General features: G+C 39.8%; 1 protein-coding gene across 6 annotated transcripts in view; it reads right to left on the bottom strand.

Annotated features, from left to right (window-relative positions):
• The window catches only part of KNDC1 (kinase non-catalytic C-lobe domain containing 1), a 131,327-nt gene that overhangs the window by 71,667 nt on the left and 37,327 nt on the right, over nucleotides 1–22,333 (bottom strand). For all 6 annotated transcript variants that reach the window (XM_075130984.1, XM_075130982.1, XM_048858308.2 and 3 more), the window contains exons 4-7: nucleotides 19,806–19,952; nucleotides 17,377–17,494; nucleotides 15,126–16,138; nucleotides 5,960–6,074 (exon numbers count right to left, since the gene is read on the bottom strand). In XM_075130984.1, coding sequence (XP_074987085.1) covers nucleotides 5,960–6,074; nucleotides 15,126–16,138; nucleotides 17,377–17,494; nucleotides 19,806–19,952 — 1,393 coding nt within the window. The remainder of the gene's footprint in view (nucleotides 1–5,959; nucleotides 6,075–15,125; nucleotides 16,139–17,376; nucleotides 17,495–19,805; nucleotides 19,953–22,333) is intronic.

Here is a 22,333-nt window from a genome sequence, read left to right on the forward strand (position 1 = left end):
GATAGTACAATGAGGAAATTAAAGGTTATTGGCTTCAGTTCAGGAGAGCACTTAAACTGTGCTTAACTGTAAGTACATGCTTAAGTCCCATTGTCTTCAATAGGATATAAATCACATCCCTTGGTACTATTCTGAAGAGGGATGCTTTCCTGGAGTGGAGGGCCATTACTTATTATATCAACTGAGGCAGTGCCCAGGAGCACCATCAGGACTAGGACCTCATTGTGTTAGGTGATTTAGAAACACAACAAGATGTTGTCCTTGCCCCAACAAGTTTAGATTTTAAGGCCCTGAACCTTCAATTGGATCCATGCAGGGCAACCCTGGAGCCTCACTGAAGTCAGGAGGGCTCTGCAAGAGTGGAAGGATCTTCCTGCATGTATCCAATCATAAGATCTGGGCCAAAGCCCAGAAGCAACATATAAAGGATAAGAGGAAAGGAAATAATTGAAGTCCCAATAAAGGACTCAATGTGCATACAGGGATCCATAGTACCAGATCCTAGTGTAGGGTCAGGTTCGAAATACATAAATTTAGAGGGTGTCTTAAATGCACTTGAGCTCCTCAATCATTCTTAGTTAGCTAATTATTTGGAAAGTGGATTTGAGAAGGAATCTGAAGGAGGAAAAGATGGCCTTATCAATATACTCAAGAAGGGGAGCCTACACGTAGGACAGCGTTGGGAAAGGCAGGAAGCATTAAAATGAAAAGGGATACTGATTTTTGAAAAAAATAATTAAAAAATCAATTTTATAACAAGAGTATCCTGTATACAGTGTGTCATTAAGGTTTTGTTTTGTTTTTTAAGTACAGTAAAAGACATGTTATCCAGCATGTTGGGGGAACTGGGGTTGCCAGTTAGGCAAAAATTCCAAATAACTAAGGGGGTTCGGGGCTGGGGCATGGGAGGGGATGCAGGGTGTCATAAATATAAAGGGAAGGGTAAACCTCTTTAAAATCCCTCCTGGCCAGAGGAAAAATCCTCTCACCTGTAAAGGGTTAAGAAGCTAAAGGTAACCTCGCTGGCACCTGACCAAAATAGACCAATGAGGAGACAAGATACTTTCAAAAGCTGGGAGGAGGGAGAGAAACAAAGGGTCTGTGTCTGTTTGTATGCTGCTTTTGCCGGGGATAGAACAGGAATGGAGTCTTAGAACTTTAGTAAGTAATCTAGCTAGGTATGTGTTAGATTATGATTTCTTTAAATGGCTGAGAAAAGAACTGTGCTGAATAGAATGACTATTCCTGTCTGTATACCTTTTTTGTAACTTAAGGTTTTGCCTAGAGGGAGTCTCTATGTTTTGAATCTAATTACCCTGTAAGGTATCTACCATCCTGATTTTACAGAGGTGATTCCTTTACTTCTATTAAAAGTCTTCTTGTAAGAAACTGAATGCTTTTTCATTGTTCTCAGATCCAAGGGTTTGGGTCTGTGGTCACCTATGCAAATTGGTGAGGATTTTTACCAAACCTTCCCCAGGAAGTGGGGTGCAAGGGTTGGGAGGATTTTGGGGGGAAAGACGTGTCCAAACTACGTTTCCCAGTAAACCCAGTTAGAGTTTGGTGGTGGCAGTGGAAATTCCACGGGCAAAGGGTAAAATTAATTTGTACCTTGGGGAAGTTTTAACCTAAGCTGGTAAAAGTAAGCTTAAGAGGTTTTCATGCAGGTCCCACCCTAGAGTTCAGAGTGGGGGAGGAACCTTGACACAGGGCATGGGCTCTAGGAGGGAGTTTGGGTGCGGGAGGGGGCTTGGGGCAGGAGGTTGGGTGCCGGAAGGGTTTTGGGGTTCCAGGCAGCTCCCTGCAAGCAGCAACGTGTCCCTGTTGCTTCTAGGCAGAGGGACAGCCAGGCAGCTCTGCGGACTGCCCTACCCTGCCTGCTGGCTCTGCAGCTCCCATTGACCGGGGACCACAGCGTATGGGAGCTGCAGGTGCGGTGCCTGCGGGCAGAGGCGGTACACAAAGCCATCTGGCCACGCCTCTGCCTAGGAGTGGCAGGGACATGTCACTGCTTGTGGGGAGCCACCAAGGTGAGCACCGCCCAGATCTGGTACCCCGAAATGCTAGTTTCTAGAGTTTTCTGGTTTATAAAGTGCCAGAAAACACAACTTTTACTATATTAGTAAGACAGCAGAATCATGTGTGTTTAGAACAGTCTTTTGGTTAAACTCAAGAAGGTCCCTATCAAACAAACTCAGTTCACTATTGCTCTTTCTCCCTATGAACACACCTGCCTGCAGTCTCTTTTGTTTCAGATTCACTTCTGCTCTGGTGCTAAACACCCTCTTGCAGGACTACAGGAAGAGCCATACCAGCTGCCCTAGAGCAGTATGTAAGTGATGTCATCACTCTCATGCAAGAGACAAGAAGTGAAACTGACCAACAAACCAGTGTAGTCTATTATACTGAATGTGCTGTCAAAGTAAACAAATTGAAGCTACAGGGGAAAAAACATACTAACTTTTTCTTGTAATTTATTTCAGTTAAAGTTATAGCCTTATGGGTTACTGGTTCAACATTTTCATATGGAAAAGCTATTTTCAGGTTGGCAATGTCCTTTTCCAGCTGCATATGCAAATTCACTCTTTCCTTGTCTGAATTACAATAGAGACTCTAATACTTCAGTGTCACAATCACATACGGTCCTTTATACATATGCTATTTATTTTGTCACAGTGGTCCAGACATACATCTCTTTATTAACTTGGGCCCCAATCCTGCAAGCTGCTGTGTGGGCAACCCCATCCCCATGCAAGTCTCAACTGCAGTCAATGGGGGTCTACAAATGTGAAGTAGCTTGTGGGATCATGGCCATAAGCTATTTACATGTTAAGTTCTAAGTTAAGTATTTTAATAATTGTGAACATGCATGACCTAGCATTTACTTTCAATCAGCAGCACAGCTTTCTTCCACTGCACTTCAAGACTAAGTCAGTTAAGCACTAAGCTGCAAATTTAGGTGGGCCCGCACATGCCAACAAAAGTTTATTCTTCTTCTACGTAACTGTCATGGCTACACGGCAAACTGTGCCTCTCGAGTGCACACTTTAGATGATAGGTCTGGCTTCCAGCACCTCACTTTGGATGGAACTACACAGACCAACCACTCAGATTGGATCTCTGGGCTGCCACCCCACTAGTTCTCCACTGTGTTGACACAGCCCCAATTCTGTTTTGGCAGCTGTAAGAGTTTCCCCTCAGAAGCCTGTGACTTGTGTGCAGTGACACAAACAGCATCTTCAAAACAAAGCTTTATTTATTCTCTCACCAAAGGTACAAAATATACAGAGAAAAGAATAAAAACAAGAGGCCATTGTAAGTTCCCCTCAGCCCAGCTAACTCCATTCCTGGCAGGGAGAAAACAACCTGGCTTGCTCTCAGCATGTGTGTGTGTCAGCTTTCACTGACACCCTGGGTGTCTCCCCTAGCTATCCAAAACACCTCCCTTTTCTAGGGTCTTCGAGATTTAGGGTATGTCTACACGAGAGACCTTAGAACAGCACAGCTGGACTGATGCAGCTACACCACGGTTAAGATCTCTCGCGTAGTTGCTCTATGCTGACCATCGACATAATTAAACCACCCCAACGAGAGGTGGTAGCTATGTCGGTGGGAGCGCTCTCCCACCAACATAGCGCTGTGCAATACTTAGGTTGCTCAAGGGAGTGTTTTTTTCACACTCCTGAGCAACATAAGTGGTAGTGTAGACATGGCCTTAGATACACTGTCTTTCATCCCAGGCTTTACCCTTGGGAACAGTAAACCATTCTAGCCTGGAAGGAGCAAGTCAGGTAGTTTCATCCCCATTGAAAGCCCATCCATTGTTTCATCAAAGAGCTCTTATCTGTGTTATTTTTTCATTTCCTTCTGTTTCTCCCTCAACAGCCTCTTTTGAACTTCTGGCAGTCAGGCAGGTTAACATCAAAATAGATAACCTGAGGAGGGGGCACATAATATGTATAGAAATCTAATATACCCAACGCCCTCATTCAACATACTAGTACCAAACTGGAGTATACTGTGCAAGTACTATTTACTGTATAGGATTTCACATAATGATTTCATGTACTGTCTGGCATATATCGGATAAGCTTAATTTGAAATGAGATCCTGTATTTAAAAACCATTCCCAAATTTGAAAAGGAAAAAAAAAGCTTTGGTTAAAATGAATTTAATTACAGAAACCTATTTTTTAAAGTCTGGAAATGAACAGTTAATCAAGCCAGACAGATTCCTATTGCCATTTAAACAGTCATCATTCCTCATTTTATCAGTCTTTCACTGCCATAATTAAGACAAAGTAGGTTAAAAAATACACATTTAAAAAAGACTCAAGAATGGGTACAATGAATCATTCTTAAGATTGTGCTGGGCAGGGGGTATTAAAAAAAAATCAATAAGATTAAGAGTTTTTCATTAAGTAGCAAATGAAACCTAAAGCGGTTCTATAATGAGGTGTTCATATATACTCTAAAAAGAAAAGGAGGACTTGTGACACCTTAAAGACTAACAAATTTATCTGAGCATAAGCTTTCGTGAGCTACAGCTCACTTCATCGGATGCATCCACTGAGTGGATGACTGAGTGGATGCATCCGATGAAGTGAGCTGTAGCTCACGAAAGCTTATGCTCAAATAAATTGGTTAGTCTCTAAGGTGCCACAAGTCCTCCTTTTCTTTTTGCGAATACAGACTAACATGGCTGCTACTCTGAAACCTGACACACACACACACACACACTTATCCGAATGATTCTAAATTGAACACTAATATTCGGCTCAAAAGTTTCACACTGAATGGCAGAAGACCCAAAAATGATGATGCTAGAAAGCATACCCTCCCATTTATTGGTTTGTGTCACAACTTTAATATTTATTTAAACAGTTTTTAATTTTCAAATGCTAGACAAAGTTCAGATCTCAGATTGTATCAGTATGTTGAAACTCAGCTGCTCCAGATAAATGTATATGTGCAGTAGCAGAGGTTTGCTAGGCATATTAAATTAGAATCTGGCCTATTATATGCAGTCATTTGGAGTCTTTCCAAACACCAGGGGCATGCACCATGGTGCTGAAATACCAGGAGAAGCATAGCTAAAGTTTAAGAGCTGCATAGCTTAAAGTGCACAAAAATCTACTTTTATAGCTAATTTTCCTTGTAATATTTTTATACTATAAAAAAGACAAAGATGGCTGAATCAACACAATCCTAAAAAATGCTGTGAATTCTTTTATTTTACTAGTGATTTGTTTATATTCATTGGCTACTGATTTAACAAATATTCTTAGGCAAAATTTTTAAAACAAACAGAAAGCAAAGCAAAAAAACAAACTCTCTTTATATTAGAGCTTCTTCAGGTTTGTCATTAGTGTAAGATGGACCAAACATGTTCAAGATTCCTACTAATATTCAGGACACACATGAAATCCTCACCCCCCACTGCAGCCTCTTTATGCCAAAGGGCACAGCAGTAAAAATGGGCCTTAAATGCTCATGTTTCCGCTGTGGGAAGATTTTCCCCAGTGTCAGATCCTAGGATATCTGGTGGTGGTGGTAGGGAAAATTTCCTCAGCACACAGTACTTTGGAGATTCTGAACACTATGAAATCCCAGGAGGTTGCTGGAACTTAGAGGTCCTCATGTGTTACAGCACAGAGATTCACCAGGGAAATTAATCTCTTTACTTTATACATTTCCTCAGACATACCAAAAGTTCAGTAAAAAAGAGAGATATTCTTCCCATGAAATGCATGAAACTTAACTCTAAGTATACTAAAAATTTAAAATCACAGCCTCTATAACTGAAGTCAACCATGGTATTTTAAAATTTCAGGTTTCATTTGAGTTGCAGAAGAAACATTTAAATAGGTATATACAGTGAAAAATACTGATATATATTCAACAATAATCTATGCAAATGAATATACATATAGAGTATTTAGAGGCCCCAAAGGCACTACCTGGATAATCCATGTAAGTCTGTAGAGTAAATAAGCATTCATGACATAATGCCCAGAGTTCATAGTCTTTCAATGGCTTACCATACCGAGACAAAAGAAGTTTCAGAGAGACCCACTGAAAATAAAATCAGAGAAAAAAAGTTATGAGACAATACATTTCTAAAAATAAAGTGTCTACTGATGTTTTGATAAAAAGTACCTTAAACTAAATGCACACATTTTAAAGGCATTGGGCTTAGGCATTTTATTCCAGCTAGTGTTCATTGGTAACTCCCCATAGAAAAATCTTTGTACAACAACAAGATGAATGGATTCTAAACTTCTGAAATACACCGAAAAAATCGTAATTCAAATTAGCTTTCACAGGAAGGGGAAAAAAGTATATCTGGAGTATATCTGTTTGAAATCTTCTTGCTTATCACAATACAAAGATTCTTTGCAGCATGACAGAAATAATTAAAGAGACACTGCCTAGTAGAGCCCTGCATGAGACTAGTGTAGAGCCCTGCAGCACGACTGGGATCCTGTGGGTCCCACAGGCCTGCTGGCATAATAGCAGGAGCGGGATTAAAGAATAGTTCCGTGCAGGGCTCTACTGCCTAGCCTACAAAGAGCAGAAATCCTGATCTATCTTGACACTAGCATTATAGGTCTTACCTTAAAGTTTTCATCAAAGTTTCTTGTACTTCTGTGAAACAAGTTACACAACATTGACAACAGAAATGTCAGAATTATTTTGAAGTAAAAACATTATTTTGTTTTTAATACTTGTTGACAATTTAATTTACACCAGTGGCATGTTGTATCACTAAAAGCTGTAGCTTGTTTATCAAGCTAGATGTTTATACTTGACCATCACCCTAGTATAAAGAAATGTTATTGTACAAATGCAAGAGAATATTTACTGTTCTTCATAGGGGCTGGTACTTCCTAGGTTATAATTTATGAATATTTACTTTAGAGTTTCATGATTATAACAGAGGTTTACTACCTGCAGTTACAACCGTTTGATGTAAGTCACACATGCTAAAAACAAACACTCTCATCAGACCAAAGATCAGTCGCCTTGGGGGAAGGAGCCACATTATATTCATACGTGGAATCCTGCAGGTATACTGACTTTCACCATGAGGCAGCCATCAAGGTAGGTAAATACTTTGGCCTAATACCTTTTAAACATCCCTTTAAAAAGTGAACTGTATAAACTTTGTATTAACTGTTAAGATGTACAGTCAACAATAACTTTTTAAAGTGCTATGTTTTTGTAGTTTGTGCTTAACATGCATTTTCATGTGTTAGATTCTCTCTACCAAACACCACACGTAGCACATTGTGCAAAAAAAGCATAGCTAACTTCACTACAGGTCAATGTGATCCAACCTGATCAGGTTAAGTTTCATTTTCAAATTTTGCCATCACCAGTATTCTTGAGCCTGACACATACAAAACTCATCCACAGCTCATCCACAATTCTGTTTCTTGATCTTGTTTTAAAAAAGAAAAAAGCTGATGAAAGCTATTTAATTAGTTAAGAGGAGTCAGCTGCATAAAAACATCACTCTCTAAAACTAATTTAAAAAGGAGCCAACTTCTCCAAGTTCGTCAGACAGTAAAAACAAGACACTAACTGAGCTGCAGGACCCTCATTTGAAAAGTGGTCAACATTTGATATGAAGGATTTTTGATGTCCCAAACAGCTACCATTTTTGTTCCTCTCTCCATACAATGATACTTCTGACATGTCTTTGAGCTGTGCTTATGACCTCCTCCTGGAGAGAGGCTTTAAAACTAACACAGGTGTTAACATTTCAAATTCAGTCATGGGATAAAGCTGCCAGAATTGGAGAAACTCTCAGACAGTCTGAGAGTGCTGCTTGGTCTCAGAGTGTCTTTCAAGTTGACAAATACTGTGATGCCAACTTCCCCACATTTCCCTCTGAGGCCATGCTACTCTGTTCTACATCAGAGGAGCTGCTAGGGCAGAGAGGAAACCTTCCTCACTGATACTTGCAGTCTGCTGCCCCTAAAGGAACTCAAAGTTGCTGCACAGAAAGCTGATGCTACCTCTCCTCCTTTTGTTCATCTGACTGCTTCCTCTGCTCCATATATCAAGTGGTTCTGACCACAGCGAGGAGCTAATGAATAGCTGGCAAGGGAAGGAAGAAGATGGCCCAGTCCCCCATATTCAGCTTCAGCAATAGCATACACCCTTAAGGCTCCAGTGATGTGTAGAGTAAATATGAAACATAAAAGTTACTAGGGGAGCAGAAAGACATCCTGTACTTTCTCATTACTTGCAGGGAGAAGGAGAGGGAGGAAGGAAAGAAAGAACATTGACTGGAGCAGGAAAGTTGAGAGAATTTAAGAAGGGTAGCAAAGGGGAAAGGCTTACCACAGGAGAGAGCGCAAGCAATGGGGGCAACAGAATGGATGAAGAGGTGACAAGAATCATAGGAATGGAAATGCTGTTTCAGAGAAAAGCAGCAAAGAAAAGGATGTAACAAAGTAAATACCAGACAAGAGAAATACCACAATTATCTGTGACTGAGTGAATCAGATAAGCACAGGGGGAGAATAAGAAAAAAATAGAAGTGGGAGGGATGGGGAAAGAAAAGAAAAGAAAAGATGCAGGCAAGTTACAGGTTACTTAATTTTATTTAATTGGTATTCTTTTGAGTGACACTTCCCTGGCAAGTGTCCTAGATCTCAGTTTTGGAGAGAGGGATGAAATAAGTACTGTAGTTATTTAGAAGTATTAGTTTTACTGGCTATAGAGGATCCTGTAGTTCCATAATGAGGTTATCTTGGTTTCTACCTATATTGCTATTACTTCTTCTGAGTGGTTGTTATCCAGATACTCCTAAGCAAAGATTACTTTTATTCCAGATGGTATGCAATGCCTAAATGTTGTCATTATGGAGAGAGGGGAAACAGGAAAGAAAAGGAAGGCCCTTCTAGAGTCCACTATAAGGGCTTTATTCTCCCTACTCCTTGTGCAAATTATGAAGTCTGAGCACTATGTATATTATCAGAAAATACTCAATACTCTTGTTTGAGCAAAATAATTGCACCGAATCCAATAAAATGAAGTTTACTTGGTAAGCAGTGTTGCTTTCCTTATTTATGGCTGTGAGGCAACTTTTTTACGTAAAGCCCCAATTCCCCAAATAATTTAAGCATGTGTTTAAGTTTACACTCATGCTTATGTTCCATTGAATGCAGTGGGACATTTTAAAAAAAGTTTAAAAGCCTATTTAAGCTTCTCAGAAATAGCACTAGAGACTTCCAGCAATGCAAGTTTCAGAAGGCTGTATTCAGAGAATGCAGACCATTGAATCTGGTTCTGTGGATGAAGGGAAAGCAGTGGACGTGTTGTTCCTTGACTTTAGCAAAGCTTCTGACACTGTCTCCCATAGTATTCTTGCCAGCAAGTTAAAGAAGTATGGGCTGGACAAATGGACTATAAGGTGGATAGAAAGCTGGCTAGATTGTCGGTCTCAACAGGTAGTGATCAATGGCTCCATGTCTAGTTGGCAGCCGATATCAAGTGGAGTGCCCCAAGGGTCGGTCCTGTGGCTGATTTTGTTCAATATCTTCATAAATGATCTGGAGGATGGTGTGGATTGCACCCTCAGCAAGTTTGCAGATGACACTAAACTGGGAGGAGAGGTAGATACGCTGGAGGGTAGGGATAGGATACAGAGGGACCTAGACAAATTGGAGGATTGGGCCAAAGGAAACCTGATGAGGTTCAAAAAGGACAAGTGCAGAGTCCTGCACTTAGGACGGAAGAATCCAATGCACCGCTACAGACTAGGGACTGAATGGCTAGGCAGCAGTTCTGCAGAAAAGGACCTAGGGGTTACAGTGGACAAGAAGCTGGATATGAGTCAACAGTGTGCCCTTGTTGCCAAGAAGGCCAGTGGCGTTTTGGGATGTATAAGTAGGGGCATTGCCAGCAGATCGAGGGACGTGATCGTTCCCTCTATTCGACATTGTTGAGGCCTCACCTGGAGTACTGTGTCCAGTTTTGGGCCCCACACTACAAGAAGGATGTGGAAAAATTGGAAAGAGTCCAGCGGAGGGCAACAAAAATGATTAGGGGACTGGAACACATGACTTATGAGGAGAGGCTGAGGGAACTGGGGATGTTTAGTCTACGGAAGAGAAGAATGAGGGGGGATTTGATAGCTGCTTTCAACTACCTGAAAGGGAGTTCCAAAGGGGATGGCTCTAGACTATTCTCAGTGGTAGCAGATGACAGAACAAGGAGTAATGGTCTCAAGTTTCAGTGGGGGAGATTTAGGTTGGATATTAGGAAAAACTTTTTCACTAGGAGGGTGGTGAAACACTGGAATGCGTTACCTAGTGAGGTGGTGGAATCTCCTTCCTTAGAAGTTTTTAAGGTCAGGCTTGACAAAGCCCTGCCTGGGAAGATTTAATTGGGGATAGGTCCTGCTTTGAGCAGGGGGTTGGACTAAATGACCTCCTGAGGTCCCTTCCAACCCTGATATTCTATGATTCTATGAATCCTCTACGCTGTTGATATCAACTTCATCCAACATCCCCACTTCTTTAGTACTGCACCGTTAGCAATATTCTTATATGCATAAGTCTGTGCAAAATCCTTATTGTCTCTACTTATTTCTGAAATTCTCAAATTGTATCAATTTTTTGGAAATGTATCCTTTTCATATTAGAAATGGTTTACAAGCCCAGTTTTTAAGAAAACATTTTCTTAATCAGAGTAGCTTTGATGAGAAATATGAAGGTACAGTAGAAGTTGTTTTATCTGGCATGTTGGGGGAAGGGAGGGTGCCACTAAGTAAAAAATGCCAGTTAACTAAGAGGTAGGGAGTTTGGGTGCAGGGGCAGAGGGGGGCAGGGCTGGGGCACAGGAGCAGGTGCAAAACATGGGTTCTGGGAGAGATTTTGGGTGTGAGAGGGGGCTCGGGGCAGTGGGCTGGGGTGCGAGATGGGGTATAGGGTGCCGGATCAAGGGGGTGCTTACTTCCGGTGGCTCTCCGCATGTGGCGACCTGTCCCAGCTGCTCCCAGGCGGAGGCACGGCAGGCAGTTCTGTACACAGGCGCAGCCCTCACAACTCCCACTGGCCACAGCTCCCAGCCAATGGGACCTGCGCAGCCAGCACTCGGGGCTGGGGTGGGGAGGGAGAGCATGCCGAGCTGCCTGCCATGCTTCTGCCTAGGAGCAGCTGGGACAGGTCGCCACTTGCGGTGAACTGTCCAAGGTGAGCGGCCCCCAGATCCAGCACGCCCTCCTGCACCCAAGCCCCTTTCTGCACACAAACTCCCTTCCAGAGCCCACGGTCCTCACTCATTTCCGCGCCCCAACTCCCTGCTGGCCCTGTGCCAACCAGACTGTAAATCAGCATTTCAATGAAGATCAGAAATGCCAGTTTATAGAGCTTTCCGGTTCCTGATGTGCCAGATAAAATGTTTTATCTGTATATTACTGTATATTATAGATTAATATATATTGTAGGCATTAATGACTTTTCACTTTAACGTGAAAATTCGTTACTATGTATTGTATGCCCCGTCTGGCTACTAATGAGAATGATATTGGTAAAGAACTAAAGTAAAATTGTTTAGCGATATTCTTATAATTCACTGTTGATACCAGTTTTACACACCCAAACATCTGGGAATAATAAATATCTGAACTATGCCTGCCTTTCATGCCAAGAATAGTAGTATATTATGCAAACATATGCTGGCATCTTATGAACAGCCATAATGAGGCAATAAGTAACACATTAGCCCTCTCTTAGGGAGCACCATTCTGGGAATATACAATTTTCTTACCTTTAAATGATATTTCATATGATAAAACAATAGTCAATGTCATTCTCTACCTAGGTGGGTTTTCACTTCTGTCACACTTGACTAGATATGAATGACCAAGAGAACAGAAATGTTTGAGCACCAAAATAGGAACCTGGAGGTAGATTGTTAGTGGCTTTCTGGTGTGAAAGCCATATTTGTAAAAAATAATATTGAAAAGCATAGATATGAGACACACCTGATTGGAATGAAATTGGTTAGAGAAATAAAGGATCCCCACTCAATCTTGAAGTAATAAATGTTTATTTATGGAATGGCAAGCTATCACTAAGTGCCCTGACAAGATACACTGGAGAAGCAGGACAATACCAAGTAAGCATTTTTAGTACTGCCAATTGGCCGTAAAGCACATAGGAAGCAGGGTTAGGATATTAGACAGACAGATGTTGTCCTCTGGAGAAATACTAATGACAGATAAGAAAAAAAAACCCTGTCTATTCTCCAGAGTGGACAAGGTTAATCACTAATTAGCATTTTTTCTAATTAGAGAATACTTGGAGATGCTAGAACAGTTCTGTTGAAAATTGCACTTGAAGACATATGCATATCTATTATATAACGCCTGGTACACAGTAGCATTTCAGATCTGTTCACATAAGCATTACCCATTCAGGAGAAAAGGTGGTAAAGTACATTCTTATTGGAGTCACACCCTCTCTTTGTTCCCTTGCAGTAAATGAAAAAACTTTCAGATTCAAATTTTGTGTTCACTGCCAAGAAAAAAAAAGTTATATAAAAATCTAGAAGTTTTTTTTGGCCCCGCTGGAAAAAGGACATAAGAATTCTGACACTGGTGAAATTGGGTGTGGCACTTGTGCACAAAGGATGTCACAGAACTTCGGTCAACTCTGTAAGAATAGAGTTTTTTAAAAATGGGGAGGAGCGCCTGTAGGCAAAGACTACCATGTGCCAGAAATCAGAGGAGAAAAATCATTTGCTACTAAAAACAAAGAGACAGTTGCTAGAAGCTTTAAAATAACTTCCTTCAAAAGGAGGATTTACAAAGAGCCCTCAACTCTGTGTTTAGTCTGTAGGTGGGAAAACATCTGCTTAAGACGACAGCTTAATTCTAGAACTTTAAGGAACTGTTTGGACATAGGTTGTTCTCAATGATTCCCTTTAAGGGTCACCAGAGCAGTGCCACAATGCCTTACAGAACAGATGGCAAGGTCTTTGTCAATATTTTGTTTGTAAAAAACCTAGAACTTGCAGAGAGATAATTTGGTAGGTTTAAATGGCCCTCTCCTTAAATAGTAGGATTTCTTCTAGACCCTATTTTAGGCAAAGACCTAGGAGAGCTTCTGGATTTTAACAGGGTCTCTTGAGCATTAAGTGTTTGTGTGTCGGAGCCTGAAGTTTTACGTAGAACTGTTCACTAAGACAAGAAGTTGAGAACTTAAGTCAGTAAAACCCTCCCTTCTACTGACAGTACATGTCTATGATCTGTGGCCTTCTTTGTCACAAGCTTGGTGTCTGTCATTTCTGCTCAGATCATATTTACTATTCCTTTGAGAATTAGAATAACGGGAGTAACATCCAGGTGAAATCCTTACCCCATGAAGGTTAATGAGAGTTTTGTCACTGAATTCAAGGGGGGAAGGATTCTACTCATCACCCAGAAGAGAGGAGGTAAAAAGTAATGAACACTTATTAAATGTGTGTCCAGAATGAGCACACTATATGTTCACACACACGACTATGAAATAAATTAGGCATATAGAAACTCAGAGGAACTGATAATCACTTCATCATGGAAAAAAGATACAAGATTGATTTTCGATCTGACTTTCTCCATCCCCCAAAGAGTGTAGATTAAATGGGTGATAACAGAAGATCAGAAGAAACTGAAATAATTACCTGCAACAAACAGATCTTACCCAAGAGTCCAAGAAAATGAAAATCCATGGGGGGAATAGAACACAGGGGACACCGTGTTTATAGTCAGAATTCCCTGCAAACTGAACCCTATGGAGCTTGCACTGTGATCCTGATAGGCAGTAACAATGTGGGGGTAGGGGTGGGAGTGAGGGTATAAAATCTCCAAGATGGAGTTCCTTTTTGATAATTCAGGAGCCTACCTGCATCACAAGCTCTTCAGTTAGATATCTGTTAGTTATTTGCTATTTTCAGGCTGAGGGGATAGATACCTCAGAGTTGAGACCTGATATGCAGCAGACACTCTGTTACGGAAGGCAGGTTGATCAATCTTTCCTTTAGAGAAGAATTTTATTTATTTATTTTTAAAATACACCCCCCCCCCGGGCAAAATTATGCAAATCAAGCATGAGAACTGAACATTCATGATGCTCACTCTGTACAAGTCACAGCATAACTTGAGAAGCTTAAACAACCGGAGTAGGTATTCACAAATTCTCGTATTCCATGGATTGCTCCTGACTGTTCAAGTGTGACACAAGAGAAAACCATCTAGTCAGAGATCAAACTTGTCCACCCTGAGAACTTTGAGGGGGAGGAGGCAATGTTGCCTCAACTGTCTAATAGTGTACATTGATGGAATCAACTCTTCCCCCCACACACCCCCTTTATTTGGCTGTTCATAGAAGCAAAACATTTTTGGTCAATGTATCAGAATGCAATTATGTACACATACAATACATGCATATTATGAAATGTAATGTAGCACATATAAAGAAGGGCCTTTTAGAATGGAAGATGAATACAGAATTTTTATACATTTCTGAAATAAACGTAAATATGTATGTGGCTTTAAAAGACAAAAAAAGAGTGAAATGTTGGCCTTACTGAAGACATTGGCATGTTTGTCAGAGATTTCAATAAAGCCAGCAGCTCACCCAAGTACTCTAATTCTCATTAATGCCTGGAAGGTCCACTACAACTTAGTGAATTTTGTGAGTCAGCAAAACATATGAACCTCCTAAAAAACAAAAAGACCCTCCCCTCCAAAACAAACACCCCAAGATAATTCTTCAAAATACACTTTGTGCTTTATCCCGACAAATGGAGTTTAATTTAAATTATATGCTGACACTTTGTAATGTACTAGTGAGCATACACAAGTACAGCCTGGAAACATGTTAAAATGAGGAAGACTTAGCAATCAGGACACCTTACTTTAGGCCTTATTTAAAAATCTTTGGTGAGAAAAGGGGACAGACCAAATTCATGATGTGAATTGTAAAGCATGCAGGTTAGTGAGGTTCTACTCTATATAGCTATGTTAATTTGGGGAAAGACGTGGATAACACATGGTATTCAAGTCATTTCCTCTCCACATAAATGACTACAGCAACTATATAATGAAGATTTTGTTTTTACTACCTGCTCATTACTTTTGACTTCTGATTCTCTGCTTCCACAGTGATTTTCATTATTGTTTGTACTCATCACACCAGTGAGTAATTCTGGAGAACTAATTAGGCTTGACCCATATCCATTCTTATTGCTTTTTGTTGATAACACTGAAGCCATCTTATTAAACTGTGATAAACAATTTTCATTTGATCCTTGAGAAGTTTCAATATAGTCCTCCAGTGCCATATAGTTGTTTACCACTTCTGCTCCAGCAGCTGATTGATCTTGGTTTTTTAATGTATTAGTGATATGTCGAGTTTTGGAGGTAGCATGGGAACATTCTTCTATATGATTACATGAAAGAGAAGCTTTCTTTTTACCATTAAAGGGTGGCATATATTCCTCTGGATACATGCCAGAGACCTGCGTACACATACAAGATACATCTAAATGAAGATCAGAGACCTGGTAAATCTTTGGTTTTACTCTTGGTGGATTATTAACATTGAATGGACTAAGTTTTCCCTCTGAAGCAGCAACCTGATTATTGTCTAGAGGTACTGATTCATGTGTTAGTGATAGTTTTTTATGAACCAGTAGTCCACTGTTTGTTAAAGATGTGAAAACATTATTTGTGTCTGTAACTTCAAGCGGTAGCTTTGGAAAAGTTTTCATTTTTCTCAAACTTTTCTTAAAAATATCTCTCTCTAAGTCATTAGTAAATGACTTGGTCTCCAAAACAACGTTAGCAAATTGTTCATTATATATTACATGCTTGTCCTCTTCTTTGCTCTTTCTAACTTCAGTTGCAAGTTGTGAATGTTGAGATCTTTCATTATCCAGATCCATTCGCATTTCCTTTAAACCACATTCTATTGCATTCAAGGCCACATTGGCTACAGAAGAGTCTCTGTGATAGCTTGCTGTCATGTCTTCCACTGTAGAGGAATCACCTTCTATGTTGTTTTTTTCATTTGTGTATAATTTAAATCCCGCACTTCTCTGACACACTTTTCCTTTCCATAGGTTATCACTGCTGTCTAGATACAAAAACAGATGTTCACATTAAAAAAGTGTTTAAACCTTTCATCTAAGACTTTTCTTTTATGCTTTTCAGCTTTTTTGCCCCCCATAGCACATTTTAAAATACATTATAAAAACAAAATTCTCTGAGCATGTCATTTTTATCAGAAAGGACAAAATTTTAGAGAGAGTCATCACAAGTCAGAATGGAAAGTTGTTCAGTGTAAGTTTATTATTGTCACTGAATGTTTGGCTTTTTCCTAATAAAAGAGAATCCACATATATTTTGATCCAAGTGTTATTAAATAGGTTATATTTTCTTTCTAAACAACAGAAAATGAGTACAGGGACAGAACATAACACTTGGAGGATTGGGCCAAAAGAAATCTGATGAGGTTCAATAAGGATAAGTGCAGGGTCCTGCGCTTAGGACGGAAGAACCCAATGCACAGCTACAGACTAGGGACCGAATGGCTAGGCAGCAGTTCTGCGGAAAAGGACCTGGGGTGACAGTGGACGAGAAGCTGGATATGAGTCAGCAGTGTGCCCTTGTTGCCGAGAAGGCCAATGGCATTTTGGGATGTATAAGTAGGGGCATAGCGAGCAGATCGAGGGACGTGATCGTCCCCCTCTATTCGACATTGGTGAGGCCTCACCTGGAGTACTGTGTCCAGTTTTGGGCCCCACACTTCAAGAAGGATGTGGATAAACTGGAGAGAGTCCAGCGAAGGGCAACAAAAATGATTAGGGGACTGGAACACATGACTTATGAGGAGAGGCTGAGGGAACTGGGATTGTTTAGTCTGCAGAAGAGAAGAATGAGGGGGGATTTGATAGCTGCTTTCAACTACCTGAAAGGGGGTTCCAGAGAGGATGGTTCTAGACTATTCTCAGTGGTAGATGAGGACAGGACAAGGAGTAATGGTCTCAAGTTGCAGTGGGGGAGGTTTAGGTTGGATATTAGGAAAAGCTTTTTCACTAGGAGGGTGGTGAAACACTGGAATACGTTACCTAGGGAGGTGGTAGAATCTCCTTCCTTAGAAGTTTTTAAGGTCAGGCTTGACAAAGCCCTGGCTGGGATGATTTAATTGGGGATTGGTCCTGCTTTGAGCAGGGGGTTGGACTAGAGGACTTCCTGAGGTCCCTTCCAACCCTGATATTCTATGATACTTCCAGATCACGTTCTTTGATTTCACTATTCACTTGTTGGACTTCCTGAAATATATTATTTTAATCTGAAATACATTAAGTTTACCTTGAAAAGTACCAAATGATTCTATTGAAAGCACCCTTCTTCCAACAGCAGATAGACTTCGACAAATATTACTTGAGGAAGCAAACTTCAGTTTTTCTTCACATAATGATATGATACTCTGTAGACAATTAAAGTTAAAACATTTACTGGTTATTTAAGGTAAATAAATTTTCGGCTTAATATGATCATGTTATCATACATAGCACATTGTAATTTTCTAACAAGATACTAGTATATAGGACCTACATTTTGCAATATATTGTATGTACATTACATTGTTAACTATACATTAATTTATTTCTAGCATGGGCTACTACAGCATTACTTAATGTCACATATCACAGTTTTAGATATAGGAAATATTAGAAATGACTGGTAAAGGTAACTATTTTAAAATTTAATTTCTATAAATAATTTACTCTGAATGCTCAAAATGAAAATAAGTATAATGGCTCTAAACTGTGGCCTATGTTCATATGAAAGTTTTTATTTAATTACAAATTGGCTGTCACTAAGGGGAGGAGGTGGGGAGCACTACCTTCCCAACTGCATCCCACTGCTCAGTCCCAGGAACAGTGATGATGTGTGCCAGGAGGGCTTTGAGCAGCTGCTTTGATGGTCCTTCTGATCACCTGCTGCGTTACAGAAAGTGGCTCTGGTTGACCCATTGTTTGCTTATATGCCAGACTGGACAGGACAAGTAGCTAAGGCTTCAACCGGATAGCCTGAACCTAGGGGAGTACCTGCAAATTCCATACCCCACAGCGCCATTCAGAACAGCCCAGAAGAGAGGACAGAAAGAGGAGAAACTGAGAACAATCAGTCAGTAACAGCTCTTTGATTCTCTGCACCAGTCCATCATTGAGCAGTATGGGGAATGGTCTATATTATATCAGTTGACAACAGTCTCCTAGGGGCCATATGTCATCTGGGGATAGCTGTGAGCACAATATATGTTCCCATCACTTCCCTGCCTGCATTGGAGGTATGGGGAAAAAGATGTAGGAGCTGGGCATACCAGTTTTTTGCCCATGGGGACTGTCCCATGACTGGATAATCCCCAGCAGGGGAATTGCAGGTGCTTTCCACTATCTTCATGGCAAGTGAACATAATAAAGGGAGCAGAATGGAGAGAAAGAATCTGTCCAAAGGACTGATAGCAGTCTCTTGACCGCAGGTGGAAAAGGTAAAGCCTTTTCATACTGAACAAATTGAAACCCACTGACAAAGAAAAATCAAGTTAAAAACCTCCTAGTATTCTTGGACTATATAATGGAAAATTAATGTAAACACAAATTAAAGCAAAACTATGCATGAAAGTCAAATAGTAAAGGATAAGGGAACCAATACTTAATATACACATTCTTTGAATACATAACTTTGCAAAATCCTATACACCAGGGGTACATTTACCCCTAGAGGTACACAGAGGTCTTCCAGGAGGTACATCTGCTCATCTAGATATTTGTGTAGTTTTACAACAGCATACATAAAAAGTGCTAGAAAAAAGTCAGTACAAACTAAAGTTACAGACAGTGACTTGTTTATACTGCTCTATAAACTATACACTGAAATGTAAGTACAATATTTATATTCCAAGTGATTTATTTTATAATTATATGGTATAAATGAGAAAGTAAGCATTTTTTCAATAATAGTGTGCTGTGACACTTTTGTATTTTTATGTCTGATTTTGTAAGCAAGTAGTTTTTAAGTGAGGTGAAACTTGGGGCTACACAAGACAAATCAGACTCCTGAAAGTACAGTTGTCTGGAAAGGTTGAGAGCCACATCTATTAATTGCTTTGGTAAACAATTAGAAACAGATAAAACAAGAATAAATATGGTAAAACGAACATTTAGAATGTTAAAAAGGCATCTAATCAGAGACAGTTTGCCAAAACAGCTGTACAATTACAGAAAAACTCATCAGTAATAAAACACAGGTATAGTACTTATCAGTAAAGAATGCTCCAGAAATGCCCAGAAGTAGAATGACCATAAGCCTGATTCTCTGATCCCTACTCTTGTTTTCACTCAAAGTAACATTTGAGAGCCACAACATGGGTTCCTTTGTAGTATAATATCCGCTTTTCTTACTTATTTCTAAAGTTTTCAAAAGTAGATCTCTCAAGAAACCAATCATAAGTATCAAGCGATAGTGCATATGGGAGACTTTGGATCCACATCTTACACAACCTTCTCGGAACTACAATTACCATCAAGGAATTTCTCCTCTCTTCTCTACATATATGTCCAAGACTTTGGAGATGAAGGAAATGAAAGAATTCTTCTAACTCGGAAGATGCTTCAGGTCAATTATACAACCTGGACATATGAAATTTAAAAATATCTTCTATGTCTTATACACATGTAAGGAAAATGTTAGCTTACTAAAATTTTTAAAAAAATCATAGCTAGATACTTTACCTCAATATCTGGCCTATCTTCAGGATTCTCTTCTTGCATTTGTTCCAGCAGAGTCTGTAGATCCTGCCCAAACTCTGATTCCATCTCAGACTCTGTCACATATTCAATTGCTGCTTTCAGTGTCGCACCCAAAGAATAGATATGTGCCTGCATGAAGTTTAAAGTAAAAGTTATTTAATACCTTATCAATTCACCATAAAGAAAACAAGCCATATCCCTATTTATTTTATGTGGATAACTTCTATCCTAGCAGAAGCTGAAAGTGTTACTTTAGTGTTATTTTTACAGTGTCCAAAAGTTGAACTATTTTTAACAATTTTATGGAAGAGCATGTTTATAACATAAATAAAAAGAAATACTAGGTTGCATGCTTATAAGCTTTTCTTTTATGACCTCTGATGGTTGATTCAAGTTTATATCAGATACATTTTGCATACAAAAGCTTTCTACCCTCCTAGGTGTATGAAACCTAGCAAGACAGAAGACCATGGGAAGATTTTATGGTGCCCAAGTCTGATTTCTGACACAGGCCTTGGTAATGTGGTAAAAGGTGTAATTCACCTCAGATAAACGGACACAGGCCATACAACATCCATGTGATAGCCTCATTTTACGGTCTCATGAGAATTTTAGAGTAGAATTTTGAAACATGCTCAGTGTTGGGCTAACTCTGCTCCTACTTCACTCAATGGTAAAATCCCACTGATTTTCAGTAACAGTAGAGTTAGGCCAATGCTGAGTACTTCTGAAAATCTGACTTGAAAGTATTAAATTTGTCATATAATCCAGATAAGAGAAACATTTTAATTTTTCTAGTTAAAATGGGGGGGGGGGGGGAAATGAAAAAGAAAAAACCACCAAAACAGTAAGCCAGCACTTTCAGATTTGGTTTAGACTGTATTTTCAAATTCTGTTTAGAGCACACTATTATCATATAGTAACATTTCTAACCAAGTATACAGTTGAATGTGAGTGTAACTTTGGAGGAGGAAGTTATGTAGACAGGCATTTGCTGGTGCTGAATATTGCCCTCACGGATTAAAAAGCATGACCAAATGTACACTACACAGTGAAGCTATAGACAGGAGCTTGTCAGTCTAACTGCCTTGTTTTGACTGAGTTCGCCATGTTTTATAATTCATCCAGTCCTCTAGGCCAAGCCATTTTTCTGCTCTTTCTAAATGGCAGAATTGCCTTGATTTTAGGCAAGGGAGGAAGGAGCTACTCTAACAGGAGGCTGAGTCAAACCTGAACCTCTAGTTCAGCTAGAAAAGGTTCCTCCAGCCAAACTCATGGACGTACGAGCCAGGAGGACCGCTTGCCTGACTTTGCATAAGGGCTGCAGACTTACATAGACAGGGCTTGACCTGTTTGCTTAACTGAGAGGTACCATCCCTTTTTGTAAGCAAACATCATAGTTGTGACAAAGTTAGGTCAGTGAATTGCATGTGATCTGATCTAAGAGAACTGAACATTCCTTAGAATTTACTCAACTGTTTTGCAGAAGATTGTCTCAATTAGCTATCTTTTCCATCACACCTAGAAACAGTACACTTTTTTTTTCCTGAATCCAGCACTGCACTATTAAGTGGATGAGAATAACGTCATCCTAAAACAACATGTTTTGAAAGTCTCAGACATAAGTCTAGATAAGAATATTCAAAAATATTTACAGTTTTGCATGGAGGGAGAAACTGCAGCTAAACACAAAGGACTGGCTCTATTCACTCTCTTTCAGACACTTAACTAAAGTTGGCACAGACTAACGTTAGTGCTCGGTAACTAAGAAAATGCACAATGTACACTAAGGATCATTGATAGTCTGGTAGAATCCCTGTGATAAGATGAGAAACACGGACGTCACTGGTAAAAAGCTACACAAACAAGAAGTCTGGGTGCCTAAAACATGAATAGCAAGATAATGGAAGCAATCATTTCTGAACTCTCACTAGTCTCCTAGCCATACCACTACTACACTTCCAAACAGGGGGATGAATCCCACACTAACACTGACTGGACTACCCCCGATATAAGTGCTATGCCCTTTAGTAAATGTTTATAGGATCAGGCTGGTAGTAGCATTCTTAGAAGGCAAAATAGCTGTAAAAGAAACAAGGAACAACAGTCTTCTGAAGCACAGAGTCTAGGTCACTAACTCTGCTGAACATGTACTTGTTATTTGTGTACTAGAACTTTCAGCTGTAAAGCACATGTTTTTCCACTGAAGAAAGTTTTTTTTTCCCACTAGCCTAGAATTTAGTTTTATAGCCAGTTTTGTAGACTGAATTACAAACCAGTGACCAGCATAAGTTATATCAAGCATAAGATTTATCAAAACTTATTCCTTTACTTTGAGGTTGGATACTTCATTTCTGAAAGTAAAAAATGATTTTATGTTTCTCTTTGGAAAACAGAACACCTGAAACTGAACAACCACCACCAAAAAGGAACAAGAAAATACTGAGGCAAATCCTTCACCTTTTTTATATTGTTATGTTTGGAACATAGGAATAGACTGGGGTTTGGGG

Source organism: Caretta caretta, chromosome 7, assembly GCF_965140235.1.
Source record: "Caretta caretta isolate rCarCar2 chromosome 7, rCarCar1.hap1, whole genome shotgun sequence".
NCBI lineage: Eukaryota > Metazoa > Chordata > Testudines > Cheloniidae > Caretta > Caretta caretta.